This window comes from Eurytemora carolleeae, unplaced genomic scaffold, assembly GCF_000591075.1.
Source record: "Eurytemora carolleeae unplaced genomic scaffold, Eaff_2.0 scaffold406, whole genome shotgun sequence".
In the NCBI taxonomy this organism is placed as follows: Eukaryota; Metazoa; Arthropoda; class Copepoda; order Calanoida; family Temoridae; genus Eurytemora; species Eurytemora carolleeae.
Genome location: NW_019396308.1, coordinates 115584 through 129589, shown reverse-complemented (window position 1 = coordinate 129589; position 14006 = coordinate 115584). Strand labels below are relative to the sequence as shown.

At 33.2% G+C, this 14006-nt stretch overlaps 1 protein-coding gene across 5 annotated transcripts; it reads right to left on the bottom strand.

Moving 5' to 3' along the window:
- Window positions 1-731: 731 nt before the first annotated feature.
- Window positions 732-13769, bottom strand: LOC111700654 (protein tramtrack, beta isoform). 5 transcript variants are annotated; one of them, XM_023471635.1, is made up of 10 exons: window positions 13341-13767; window positions 11807-11869; window positions 10789-10929; window positions 10154-10219; window positions 9170-9211; window positions 7905-8031; window positions 3323-3393; window positions 2978-3034; window positions 2351-2424; window positions 732-1417 (listed from the first exon to the last, which is right to left on the bottom strand). In XM_023471635.1, the coding sequence occupies exons 1-10, from the start codon at window positions 13611-13613 to the stop codon at window positions 1369-1371; spliced, it is 963 nt and encodes a 320-aa protein (XP_023327403.1). In that variant the 5' UTR covers window positions 13614-13767; the 3' UTR covers window positions 732-1368. The 5 variants fall into 5 exon arrangements, with proteins under 5 accessions (XP_023327403.1, XP_023327402.1, XP_023327404.1 ...); XM_023471634.1 differs by lacking the exons at window positions 732-1417; window positions 2351-2424; window positions 2978-3034; window positions 3323-3393 and adding an exon at window positions 6310-6723 and having other exon boundaries at window positions 13341-13769; XM_023471636.1 differs by lacking the exons at window positions 732-1417; window positions 2351-2424; window positions 2978-3034; window positions 3323-3393 and adding an exon at window positions 6639-6968 and having other exon boundaries at window positions 13341-13768.
- Window positions 13770-14006: the final 237 nt, after the last annotated feature.

Here is a 14006-nt window from a genome sequence, read left to right as displayed (position 1 = left end):
ACTTGGGACAAAAAAACAGTTTGTTCACTTTTTTTTAAAACATCGAGTCCCAATCCTCCCCCGGCCCCCCATTGGCGCTCTTTTTCGAATTAGTTTGATAACTGTGAATTGATCAGATCGTCGTTTTTTTCTCCAGAAATTGGAAATACATTTGCTTTATAACTATCTATTAATACTAGGCTTTTAAGCAGGGTTTCAAACGCAAGTGGATTTTACTTGCGCGCAATTGAGGGCCCTGTATGAAATTTCCGCGCAATACGAGAACACTTCCGCGCAACAGAATTCCGACTTGTAACCCTGCAATCTTTGCGCCCATCTTTTCTATTTCAACTTTTAATTGTGGCTCTGTCAGTAACATCTTCTCTTTGTACAATTTAAAACAATAACGAAAAAATTCGCAGATTTATAAATCTTTGTTCGCGCATTGTCGAAATTTTACAAAAATGAAAGACTTTGACATAATTTCTTTTTGTAAATTTGAGCATATTTTTCCTGGGTTCGTGTGAGGTCCCACACAAAATTTAGACCCGATCGGTTCAGCCGTTTTGGCGTTTATTGGAAACAACCGGACAAACAGACAGACAAGCAAAGTATATATAATGTTTTGTTTTAATGAAAGCCAAAAGACACACAGAAAAAAAAACAATCGACTAAAGACCGTCGGCATGTTTTCGCACTTGTCAACAGGAAACACAAGGAACTGATCAGCAATCATCCAGAATAAGATAATATTGAATTAATAAATATTTTATTTAAAAATAGAGCCTAGACAAATTAAATACGGTGTTGTAAAAATGCACACATATTAATATTTCTATCAAAACCAATAAATTTCAAATATGTACAAAGCGAGTTAAATAAAAGTCAGTTACAGTTTGATAAAGTTAGAAGTTAAAAAAATACCTATCGTGTGGACATTTAAAGATCGACTTTCGTGATTATTTTTGCATATGAAATAGGACTAACGTTTAGCTGTTGACAATTGGACTAGACCTGTAAACCTTATCCTTCACCTCTTGGCTAACTGATAAGCACGTATTGCATACTTTTTAGTCAAATTACTCACCTGTGTTTCAACTTTTAAAAGAAATATTATTCAATGTGTTTGAAAAGTCTAGTCAGCAATACTCAGTTTATTATTTTGCGATTTTTTAAATATTTATCTTGGGGCTTGATTAATAGTTAGTGATTTTGCTTTTCACAAAACATTATTTTCTCATTTACATTTATACAATTCATTTACTTTATAGGTGCAATAGTGACATTTTAATAAATGTCTGTTCTTACAATATTTTTTTTTGAATAAATGCAGTTTTTATTCTCGTGGATTCATGATTTATTAGTTTTCACCATCTTCAGGTCATTGAATTATTTGAGTAGATTAAATGGTGCTTTATGCTTTCTTCTTTTATGAATTCTAAAACAAAAATCAGATTAGAAATTAGAATAAATCAGATTAGAAATTAGAATAAATCAGATTAGAAATTAGAATACATCAGATCAGAAATTAGAATAAATCAGATTAGAAATTAGAATAAATCAGATTAGAAATTAGAATAAATCAGATTAGAAATTAGAATACATCAGATCAGAAATTAGAATAAATCAGCTTAGAAATTAGAATAAATCATAAATTAGAAATTAGAATAAATCTTTTAATTAAAGAATGCCTAAAATTCTTATCCATTACAGACCGAATTTCAAATGCCCCCCTCAAAAAAAATTTTAAGCGTGCCATTTCAATTATTAGCCTTAGAATCTTTGTCTGAGTAACAATAAGGATAATATCATCATTTTTCCATCGTATAAAGTGTTAAACAGTAACAATTTATTTAACTGATTCTGTGGCATAAATCTGCAAATCAATTTGAAAGAGAAAAAAAGCAGTTTTCAGCTAGAATTTTTTCTTTTTCATTTAATAATATCAGACAACGGATAACAGGGCACTGATGTGAATCGACCATGCAAAACTAAACAAAAGGAGTCCGGATACGATCCCAAATGTTGATTGATTGATATTAGGGGCAGAAATTAACCATGTTGTTATTTTTAACGATTGCAAGTATATTGTCAAGTTACAGAAAAAAATCCATACTTGAGAACTGCAAGGGAGTGTTTATTTTTCTGTATATCATAATTGATATCATATATTGATAACTGATGTTTACATTTTTGAACACCCCAATTGTAGTACACATTTCTAAAGTGTAATACACTTACACAAAATCTTTCCACGGAAAGTGTATTTTCATGCCCCTAAATGTACTTTCAATCCCGATCCCATTTGGGATCAAAAATAGAATAATATGAACTCCTGATTTTATATTGTTAATAATCTGATAATGTGTTCCTAAGAGCTTCTTGAGTTTTATGAAAGATGTTGCAGAACTCACAAGTATACCCGGCAGACAAACCGTGTTTACCCTAAAACATAACAAATTTAAAATATATTAAAAATGCAACATTTTTTAGAGAAAATAAAAACTAAAAAAATAAAAGAATGCAGTGGTCGTCGTTTATACCAATACAATGAAGATGACTTTTTATTAATAATGCTTTGATCTATAACAAGCATTTTTAAATTGCAAGTTTACAAGTAAACAAAGAGAGGCTGCTAATTCACTAATTCTCTTTGTTTACATGTTTATGTGACTCTGCTGTTTAAAAGATTGGCAGATATCAAAATTGAAAAAGAAAGTCGTCTTCAATGTATTAATATATACGACGACGACGACTGTAGAAAAATGCTATATCGGAGAAAATGTGTATTTTTGAAGAACTAACAGAAAACATAGTTTGATAATTTTATTCAAATTTCCATTGCTAATATTTTTTCTCTGAATATATGGCATTCTTTATTTATAAAGAGCTGGTTTTAAAAATAACATGAAATTGAAGAAATAAGTTTTTAGCGGGATTTCATAAAAAAGTGTCATACCAAAAACACCTTTTATCGAGCAATTACTTTATAGGTTACCTCTAAGTGTACTTTTATTAGTCGTTTAGTTGCGCTGACATGTCCGCAGATCTCACACTATCATTTAAAACAAATACAATTTTACGAGAGAAAGACATGAAGAAGTTGAAGAAAAATGATTGGCGAAATTTTTTCTCCTTTCCTTCTTTTTTTGTTGCAAACTTGCAGTTAAAGACGCTTAAAAAATATAATACTCGGGATAGAAATAAAAAATATTAGTTCAAATAAAAGAATCAAATCAATTCTTAATTAATGGATATGTTAAAAATAAGAAAGAAAAAATTAGATCACTTCATGTGCCATTTTAAAAATAGACTTGAATTGAAAAAAAATTGTTTAAGTTTCCTTGAGTCCATCCGCCTCTAGAACATAGAACTCTTCAAGGTTTATATCCGGCTTAGAACCTTCTAGAAAACCTAAATTTAAAATATATGTACAAAGGCCGAATTTAAAGAATTTGCGCCGCATCTTAAATTTGAGTTGCGGCTCAAACATAATTGGTCCCACTATAAATTGTGGGCAGTGATTCGAGCCGGCGGTTAATTGGAACTGGTTTGCGGCGGTTTACCTACGAAATTCTTAAAATTCGACCTCAGGATGATAAATAAAAATAGACTTTTTAAAAATGTTAACCAAAGCAGAACCAGGTACTAGAAAAAGATAAATTTAAATCTATTAAATCGTTATTACATGACGTTTGATATAGAAATTAATCATCTCCTGCATTGTTAATCTTTCTCCGCTTAAGAAGGCTCTCTAACAACTTCCAAACTTCGAACCTGATATTTGGACAAATTGATTTTTTACATAACATTGAGATCTTTTTTAATAATACTATAACTAAAAGTATATAGTCAGCAGGACTCAGTCCCGAAGATGGATAGGATTGGCTCGAACCGTGCATCCTGATCAACACTGCTATGGTCGGCAGCTCCCAGCTTATCATGGCCCACAACTGGTTTATCAAAAACCCAAAATTCCAAACTCATTAGAAGAAAATTATTGAATTGTCCCGTTTAACAAACTTTCCTAAAATGATCATCCTAGGTTATAATAAGGCTCGTACTTCGATTGGAGTTATTTAAATAAATAGAGGAATGGAACCTTGGTTAGATTATTCATGGAAATATAAAATTAATAATTTAAATTACATAGTTTTAGTTAAAACAGCCAAAATTAGCACTGTATCCTGTATAATTTACAAAGTTGTAACAATTGAAGAGGGTTAGAGTGGCCGAAACGGAATCCCCTTGAAATAGTGTAATTTTAATTTTTAACTTAAAATGTGCTTCCTCAAAGGGGCACTGGACCCTTTTTAAGCAAATTGATTTTTTACATAACATTGAGATCTTCTCATATATCCAGGATCTTTCATAGTTATTACAACTGGTCAAAAAGCATATTTAAATTGATATCCGATGTGGACACTTTTAAATTTTAGGATCAATGCTTTATCCCTTTATTTAAAATTATCCATTAAGGGTATAATCATCACGGGATATCGAAGAGGAATTAGATTAGTCCATAGATCTAAACAAGATGGAGATCAATGCTTGTTCCCGAGATTCAAAAAAAAAATTTAGACCAAAATAAATAAAAAATGTTTGCATCATATCCGGCTTCCGTCTAGTTTCATATCTCTAACCCTATTCAACCTTTTAGCAGAATTTAAACACATTATTTTAAGTGGGCCTTTTTTGTTTTGAATCAAAAAAAAAATGGGGGCCATCATCTGTTTTGCTCTAGAAAACCTACGGATCGATTTCCAGGAAAACTGTAATCTCAAGTTCTTTATTTTATATAAGATTTGCCATCAAAAATATAAATCTTTCAAAGACTTTAACAGTCAGGGTTGTAAATTAGTTGCGAGACTCATTTTTTTGCCCCCCCCCCCTATTTTCAGAATCATATTTTTGCCCCAAATCCACAACTTAAAAAACAGATATATTTTACAGGTTTTTGAAGCCCGCACATTCGAAATTTCTACGGGGGGGGGGGGGCAAGGCCCACCTTGTAAAGAAAATATTTGGATTTTAGTGGTATAATGAAGCGTTTTGTTGCCCTTAAAAAGGTCAACTTCTAGGTCCCTCTTGAGTATTTTTTACGAATTTCAGATAATGTTTTTTTCATTTTGTTTTTTCTCTTCCCTTTTCCCCCTTTTTCCCTTCCTTCTTCCTCTTTTCCCTTCCCTCTTCCCCCTTTTCTCTTCCCTCACTTCCCTCTTTCCTTTTCCATGCCCTTCCCCCTTTTCCCTTTTTTCTCCATTTTTTTCCTCCAAACCCACGGGGGGCGGGGGGCCAACAGAAAAATATATACTCCTAGCTTTTACTTTAAATCCACCTTTTTTTTCTCGTCAAATTACCTTTTACTTTCTTCATCAGAAATACTAATAAAAAATAGATTTTTTGTTACAATCTTAACTTAAAAAACACAAAAAAATTAAAATAGATGAAAAAAGTGTCAAAATATAGCTTTCAGAAAATTTTTGAGTGAAGCAAAGTCAGTGTTCAGTTAAAGTAACACAGATGAATTTTACAAACTTGAATTGGCTAAAAACGAATAGGTTATAAAAAAAAAAAATAACAAGTTTTTTTTATATTTTTAATAAATATTTACAGTATTCAGTCAACTTCTGTATTACATTGTTTTTAACAAATGACAGTTTATAAGTTTTTCCAATTTAGTTAAAAAAAAGCACTAAGAATTAAAATTTAAAATCTTTCCATTTTAAAAAAAATAACTTTCATCAATTACAAAATAATAAAAATATTTAAAGTTTGCTTTCTTTAGAAATATGATTATAAATAAGATATACTAAACAGGGGCCAATAAAAGTCAATCTCTTTTCTCAGTGGGGTTTGATGAGAAGTTCATTTATGGACGGATACTTGTGTATATTTATTTTGTGCGCGTACTTTCGGGAATGTGTCAATTGTGTACTGCATTCTGACAGGGGTCCATATAATTCCATCCCGTGCGGTCCCAAATGTTGATTGATTGATATTAAGGGTAAAAATTAACCATGTTGTTGCTTTAACAAACAAACGTACGATGTCAAGTTGAAGAAAATATTCCAAACTGCAGAATGTGTTCTGCACCCGAGTGTGATTCATTATATCTCTGATATAAATTACTAATATTTACATATTTTAAATAAAAAAACCTTGCGAAAGTTCACAATGACAAAGAGAAATTTATTTTCCGTCCCTAAATGGAATTATGATGGCCTGCATTACGAATGATGTGGTCTAAATATTGAAAAATAAACCATAAAATCAAAATTATAAAAAAAATCTCGTCAAGTTTTAAAAAATAGTTCTTTCATTTTTCAACAACAACAAAATGATTTTTTAATTAGCATGAGATGACATTTTATCAGACCCCTGCCACAAAAATGTATCGATATGCAAAGACAAAAAACATGGCACGAAAAAAAAACGAAAAAGTTAATTATCTAGTAAATGTTGATATTATTAGATTCTCAGGATAAAATCACACGAGCTGATGAACATGTTTGTCTGCTGTTGAATTCCAGTGCTTGTTCCGTCTGTGTACACACAAAGAGTTCCGAGTCTTAAACATTTTATCACAAAACTCACAATTAAACTCACGCTGGAAGTGATGAACCTCAAAGTGTTGTTTCATATTTCCGACCATGAGAGTGATTTTGCCACAAATCAAACACCGAACGTTTCCGTTCAGTTTCTCTGTGTTTTGCAGGAAGAATTCTTCAAAGAGTGAATCACCTGAAACAAGACACATGTCACAGTATCTTCTCAGGTTGTTAGTGGGGTACTTGATATAAGTCCATGAACGTTTTTCATGTGAAAATTTAGATTTGATTTTGAGGAGAAAACGGTGTTGCATACATCACAGTGGGTCACACCCCGATGAATCCCCATGTGGTTTAACAGAGAATTTTTATTCGAGTATTTCTTGTTACAGATCTCGCAGGGGAACTTCTTACTGGTGCTCTGCGGTATCCAGACTCCTGAAAGCAGGATGTGAGTTCCTCATGTGAGCGTTTAGATTAGACGTGGTAGAAAGGACTTTGTTGCAAATAGTGCAACTAGTTCGGCCCCGATGGATCCCTCTATGATTTTGTAAGGACTTCTTGTTTGAAAACTGTTTGCCACACAATTCACACTCAAACTTTTCCGAATGTTCCGACCATCCTGAAACATGACCTCACTTAACTACCCGGGCATAGGATCACAACACTCCCCGGGTATATGATCACTTTATAACCCCGGGCAAAGGATCTCTTACACCCCGGGCATAGGATCGGTCCAGGCCAGATTAAAACCGTGCTTTTGCTGCAAGTGAGTGTTCAAGTTTGAAACCGTTGAAAACGTTTTGACACATTGATTACAGGTGGTTTTCCCATCGTGGCTTCTATTGTGGTTTTGTAGGGACTTTTTGCTGGCAAAATGTTTATCACAATGGTTGCAGGGGAATGGTTTCAATTCTGAAAAATCTTGAATGTGAATGCTGCGTAGGCCTAGGCGTCATAAAAGTATTGACAAGTATATATATCAGGCTGTGACGAGATATGTAGAAATTGTTTAACATATTCGAGAATGAGAGAGAAAAAGCAAAGTAATAAGAAATACAAAAAAAGTTTATTTGACCAAAAGACGATTTGTATCCTAATAACTGATCCGTCTTTTTTGTCCCTAAAAAGGTTTCAAAATAAATAAATTTTCTACGATGTAAAGTTTTATATTTTTACCCTAAAATTCATGTATTGTCTCCAATCAAACGATTTTTTTTTAAATTGGCTGCTTACCTCAAAATTGGGGATGATTTAAAAAAAATGTTTACCCCTTTAGTTTCAGGTTGGGCCCTTTTAGACCCTAGAATTTANTCCGGACGGATCAGTTTGTGCTCCAAACAGTCCCTTGGGTGTGCCTTGAGGCTGGTTTACCTGAGGATAACCTCATCATGTTGGACTGCTGAGGTTGTTGAACAGAACCTTGGAGATCATATCCTTCCTCATCTATATCATATCCTTCCTCATAATCCTCATAACCTTCCTCTACATACTCTTCAACCTAGGCAGGGGATTCATCTATTTAAAAATGATCTTCACTAATATAGATATATTTTAGGCGCGAAAGAAGAAGAAAGATATATGATTAATTGATTTACAGTATATTCTATGTATATTTGCGGGATAAAGTTTGAATGCAATATAACACATTAATATATTTTTGTGGAAAACTATGGCACAAATAAATATACATAGCAGTGAATATTAATCAATATTGTTTATTTAAGCAAAAACTGGCCAAACGGCTGTAACAAAATGGTTGACATTTTTTGAGGAAACCATGGGTACCCCTAAGGTTATAATGCAAGGAAAGTTATTTCAGAGGTGTACGCATCTTTTTGTACTGCAGTGTATGAAATATTCTGGTCATAGGAAACTAATACTATTATGCGATAGATAAAAATTATAAAAATGTAATGCTTTTAACCTCCTCGGATACTAAACATACATCTATTCTTGTTAACAAATTCCACCCAGAGAGAACTGGTTCAATATGTATGTAGAGTATACGCAACTGCAATAACCTTTCCTTGCATTATAACCTTGGGTACCCCGATGTGATAAATGCTCAACAGTTTTACGAAATTTTTATATTCCACGAGCAATGCTGGGCACTTTAGGTAAAGTCAAGATTTAATACCAAGAGCGGGTAAACGGCGAGATTAACACTATGACTATGAATAATAATATAAAGCTAGACACGGCCGGGCATTGTAACTTGTATTTAATAAGAGGGTTTAGAAACGCTCTAAATATAACAGAGAATTGAATTTTTTATACATTCTTAAAATTAAAATAAAAGTTTACAAAAAAACGCATATGTATACGGCAGAATGTATACTGAAAGTTTTTTTGTATATTTTAATTTATCTCTTATTTTGATTACTGATATTAACCTCTAAAACCTCAAATGCAGTACACATTTCCGAAGTGCATTACACGTACACAAAAAATTTGCCAAAGTTTACATGACACAGAAAGTGTATTTGCATGCCCCTAAATGCAATTTCAAACTGGATCCCATTTGGGATATTGAATTATATGGACCCCTGCTTTGGAAGATAAAACGTAAAAAAAATTCTAACTAAAATTATCCAACTCGTTGATTCGTCAATTCAGATTGAACGTTGACACCTCACCTGGTTCTCTTGTTCTAAATCTACAACAGGCATCTCTTCAACCTACGAATAATAAATAGTTTTACTTTCGGGTCATTCCACGTTAATTCAACCACCTATAAACGGTCACATATTTTGCTAAAATTTCGCATACAACTTGGGATTTGAAAAAAAATCCCGAAACCCGAAGATGTCGGAGTTATAGCTTTTTTGTTTTTGACGATAGCTCCAATTTTTTTTTTTAATAGGTAATCACAAGTCTCTTTTTAAGCGTTAAGAAAAAATATATTATATAAAATATTATTTACAGGTCATAATTGCATTTCTTCATTGTCAGACTCCGTTTGAGGATGTGTATCAATTCCGATTGTGTTGAATTTTTTGAATACATTTTTCTACTGCCAAAAGGAAGGGGTTAGAAAAGTTTTTATTAAATGTAATTGTTAATGTTGAGCAGGGTATCTGCTAATCCCCAAGTAAAGAAGTACAACTGAGATCCGGTCCACTGGATCAGGTGGCGTATGTGGGGGTGGGGTGGGATACACCCCCCAGGACAAATTTCTAGACACGCCTCGGACTGGATTCACAAGGTTTGAGGAGTTCACTGCTACGAATAAAGGTGATAAAATATCAACAATATCCCAAAGAAGACATGTTTCTTAAAGGGACTGAACCTGCTTTTATAGAGTGACAAGACATACTCTTAACAGTGCAATTAAAATCTAAAGTCTGATATCGAATCATTTCTTTTTGAAAATTAATTATTTTCCATTGTGGTTTATAATCTCTATAAAAAACGCACGGATTTCTGGTTCAGTTGAAAAACGACGACATATTTTTTTCAGATTTTTACGTTTTTCAAATATAATAAATGTTGACATTTTTACTGGATCGGTTCAACCGTTTTGACGATTTTTTAAAACAAAAACAAAAAGACAGACGAGCTAAGTATATATGTAGATTTGAACACCTGATTATAAATAATTAATTTTTAATAAAATAAACCTTAATAAGAGGTAGAGACTGAGATTGCGTTGAGGATCCTCTATCCGAATATTCTCCTTTGGTCAACTAAACAAATTTAATTAAAGTTAAGGCCGAGAAAAAAAAAATGAAACATTGGACATCAATAGGAAAGCTTTTCTTTTTTAACCCGAAATATCGTTTATTTTCCCCCATTTCCGCAAATAAAACCCTAAAAAATGTTTCCGCTCCTCGCAAACATACATAACTTCTGTGAAAAAAATGTTTTTCAAAAAAATAGAGGGAATCATTTTTCGAATAAAATAAATAAACCGTATACCCCTGGTTAGGATTGTTTAAAAACATTTGTCTCGCTTTCTCTAAATGATTCGCCACCGGATATACAAAGTTATCAAAAATTATTTGAAAAAAATGTCAACCATTAAGAAACATAATTTTTAATCGACTGGTTGGTAGTTTCATTTTTGGAAACTTTTCTTTGTTTACTTGGTACTTTTTTCTTTTCAAAAAATTAATTTTCAAAAATAACTTGTATTATTTTGGGTAGTAAGATTAAAAAGGAGGGGAAATCTTGGAAGTTGATGTCAAATACCCCCCCCTGGGATATTCCCCCTATTTATTTAAGGATTATCCACCCCCCCCCCCCTGAATTTTACCTTTGGTAGTTTAGCTGGTGCAGCTCCTCCATTAATATTACTAGTTGAACTACTGCGCTTGTGACTGGGTTCAGGTTTAGATTCTTTACTCCCTGCTGAGCTGTGGGGATCGGATTTAGGACTTTGCGTTAAACCTTTCACCTGAACAAAATAATAACAATAGATTAGATATTAATATCGGAATTAATTACAAATAGAATTTAGTCATTTTGATATGATTTTCTTCATAAATTAAAAATCGTGTTGATTCTGAAATCTTCTAAATTGCTAGGTATTGCATTAAAGGGACTGTAGGCGTATTTTAAAGTGACCCTCTACCTTTAAAACTTTTATATGATCATTGACGACAGAGTAATTCGTGTGTTTATCTGTAAAATGATGTTCAAATTATCAGGAAACTACAGAGTGTACGCTAGTGTACAGTGTGAACTCTACATACTTCTTGTGAATCTTCATTTTTTCCAACTACGTTTTTAAAACTTTGAGATTAAAAATATAATATTTCAAATATTTGAGTGACTCTTATAGAAAAAAAAATCATAATATTTTTTAAATATAAACCAAAGCATTGAACAATAACAAGCGTTTCTGTAGATAAATAAGGATAACTCATCCTTGATCTGACTTAGGTTTAAAGGGAAAAATATTAAATAAAACGCTCAACTCTTTAGTCTACAAATGTAATGTCACTTGAAAAAACATTTACAGTCCATTTTAGAGGTCTGTATCCTCTGTAAGTCTAGTACGGTGGTAGGCGATAATATCAATATAATAAAGATGACTTTTTTATTTTAATTTTTATTGTTAACAAGCTTTTTTCGAATTACAAGTTGACAAGTGATTAAGGAGAAGCTTTATTAATTGACAGCTTCTCTTTGTTTCCATTTTTTTGTGTATTCATCCTGTTTAAAGGATTGATTAAAATAAAAATTTAAATCACAAGTCGTCTTCATTGTATTGATATAATCGCCTACCACAGTGGATAATCGCTAAGAAAGCTGTGGCTAGGAATTATTACCTTGAGGTCCTCTGCAACAGCTAGAAATGATGTTAGCTGATCTTGTGCAACATTCACCTCACCCTAAAATATACAAAATTTCTTTAATGTGGGTCGTTTCTCCTACTTGGCTGACATTTTTAGCACAACTACATACGAGCCGGGTCGGTGGATTTACTTCGAAGAAGACTGTATTCAGATTTATCAAATTCGTTTTAAAAATAAGTAGTCAATTACTGTTTATAATTTTAAAACTAAACTGAAACCGGCAAAACTTTAGGTAACGATTTTTGGACCCCCCCCCCAGTCAATTTTGTAAATGGTTATAATTTGTTATGTGGCCGCAGTGCTCGGTCCCTAGCCTGTCCTAGCCGCAGCGCTCGGCCCAGAAAGTCTTAACCTAACCTAACCCTAAAATTATAACAAAAATAAATAATAATAAATTTGCTGAAATCATGTACAAAATTGATAGGAGGGGAGGGGGGAGGCGGAGGGTCCAAAAATCGTTTTATAGGACAGACCCAAACTTTTTTGGAAAATCTATTGGGATTTACAAACCGAACACCAATAAGTGCTAAAATCTCTGCCAAATCCTTAATTAGAACAGTAAGTTTTCTCAAAAATTAACCAGACAAAAATGATCCACCAAAACGGGTCTGTCCTATTGAACGATTTTTGGACCCCCCCCCATCCCCCCTCCCTCCTATCAATTTTGTATAAGACCAAATAAGTATTTATTTAGCATTATTTAGGGTTAGGTTAGGTTAAGACACTTTCTGGGCCGAGCGCTACGGCTAGGATGGGCTAGGGGGCCAAGCGCTGCGGCCACGGGTTAGGCTAAGTTGAGACACTTTCTGTAAGATCCATTTACAAAATTGATAGGTGGGGGGGGAGGGGACTTGAGGGGGGGGGTCCAAAAATCGCTCTCTAGGAAATTACCACCAAAACTAAGTAAACTTAAAAACAGATTTTGGTAATTCGAGGCCCACACTCAAAACAAATCTCATTATCTTGCATGGAACAAAAAAGTCCAGACCTAAGTTTCCAACCTTATAATAAATCTTTTAGAAAACCTGGTTTTAATTATTAATATTTTAAATATCTAGGTCTAGCGCTGGGGCCAGAACAATAAGTACTTCATATTAAAACCTTAAGAAGGGCCGGGGAATAGTATTTTTGTCAAGAACATATACACCCCAGGACCAAGCGCTATGACCACCTTGCTGAGCAACACAAACGTACATATTTCATTATAATCAAGAATTTCTCTATATTGAAAAATAAAAATCTGATAATTTTCTAGAGAAGGATTTTTGCTACCCCCCCACCCCTCCCCTCACCCTCACAATAATGGGCATGGTTAAAGTAAGACTTGCGGCCGCAACGCACGGCCCCTAGCATGTCAGAGCCGCAGCGCTCGGCCCAAAATCTGTTATAATTTAACCTGACACTGAAATAATACAAATTAAGGTACTTTATTAGCGAACGCCAATTGGACCCCCCCCCCTCACAAACAAAAAAAATTACCCAATGACTGAAGCATCGTACTATTTACCTGGTACATAAATGTAAGAATAGATTGCATATCCTCCCACCGAACATCCTTCAAGTATAGAAGGGGATGTTTATGGGGATTTTTCTTTAAAATATTTCTGAAGAATGGACTGCACGCACTTAGGATAACTTTATGTGCATCGAGCTGATTGTCTTCACAAACTAATGTCACGTCGAAAAAGTCTTTTTCCTCTCTGAGTTCGCTGAAAGCTCGGCTTAGATTTGTTTCGAAATCATTCCATTTTAAACAAAACTTCTCCGCCTCGCTCACCATTTTGCTCTATTATGTTCGAAAATAGGAAATACTATTTCATTGTCGAACTTGAAATCAGAATTGTTTGCTGCACTCACAAAGAATATTCCCTCAGACATTAAACAACGAACCCAAACAATTAAAAATCAATTGTCATTGTCAGCTGAATATTGGAAATCCGAACCAAACCAAATCTGAAAATGTCGTCTTTTAAAAGAAAAATTCAACTTTTACTTCGGTCAAATATTACAATTCTCAATGGTTTCTAATGGATAAATAAATTTTATATTTGTCTTTCATTTGATGAGATGTTCGGAATCTTATATTACGATTCGAAATGATTACATTTTATTTTTCTTAAGTTATACAAAAGAAATGACGACCTGTCAAAAAATTAAAAAGACGACATTAAAT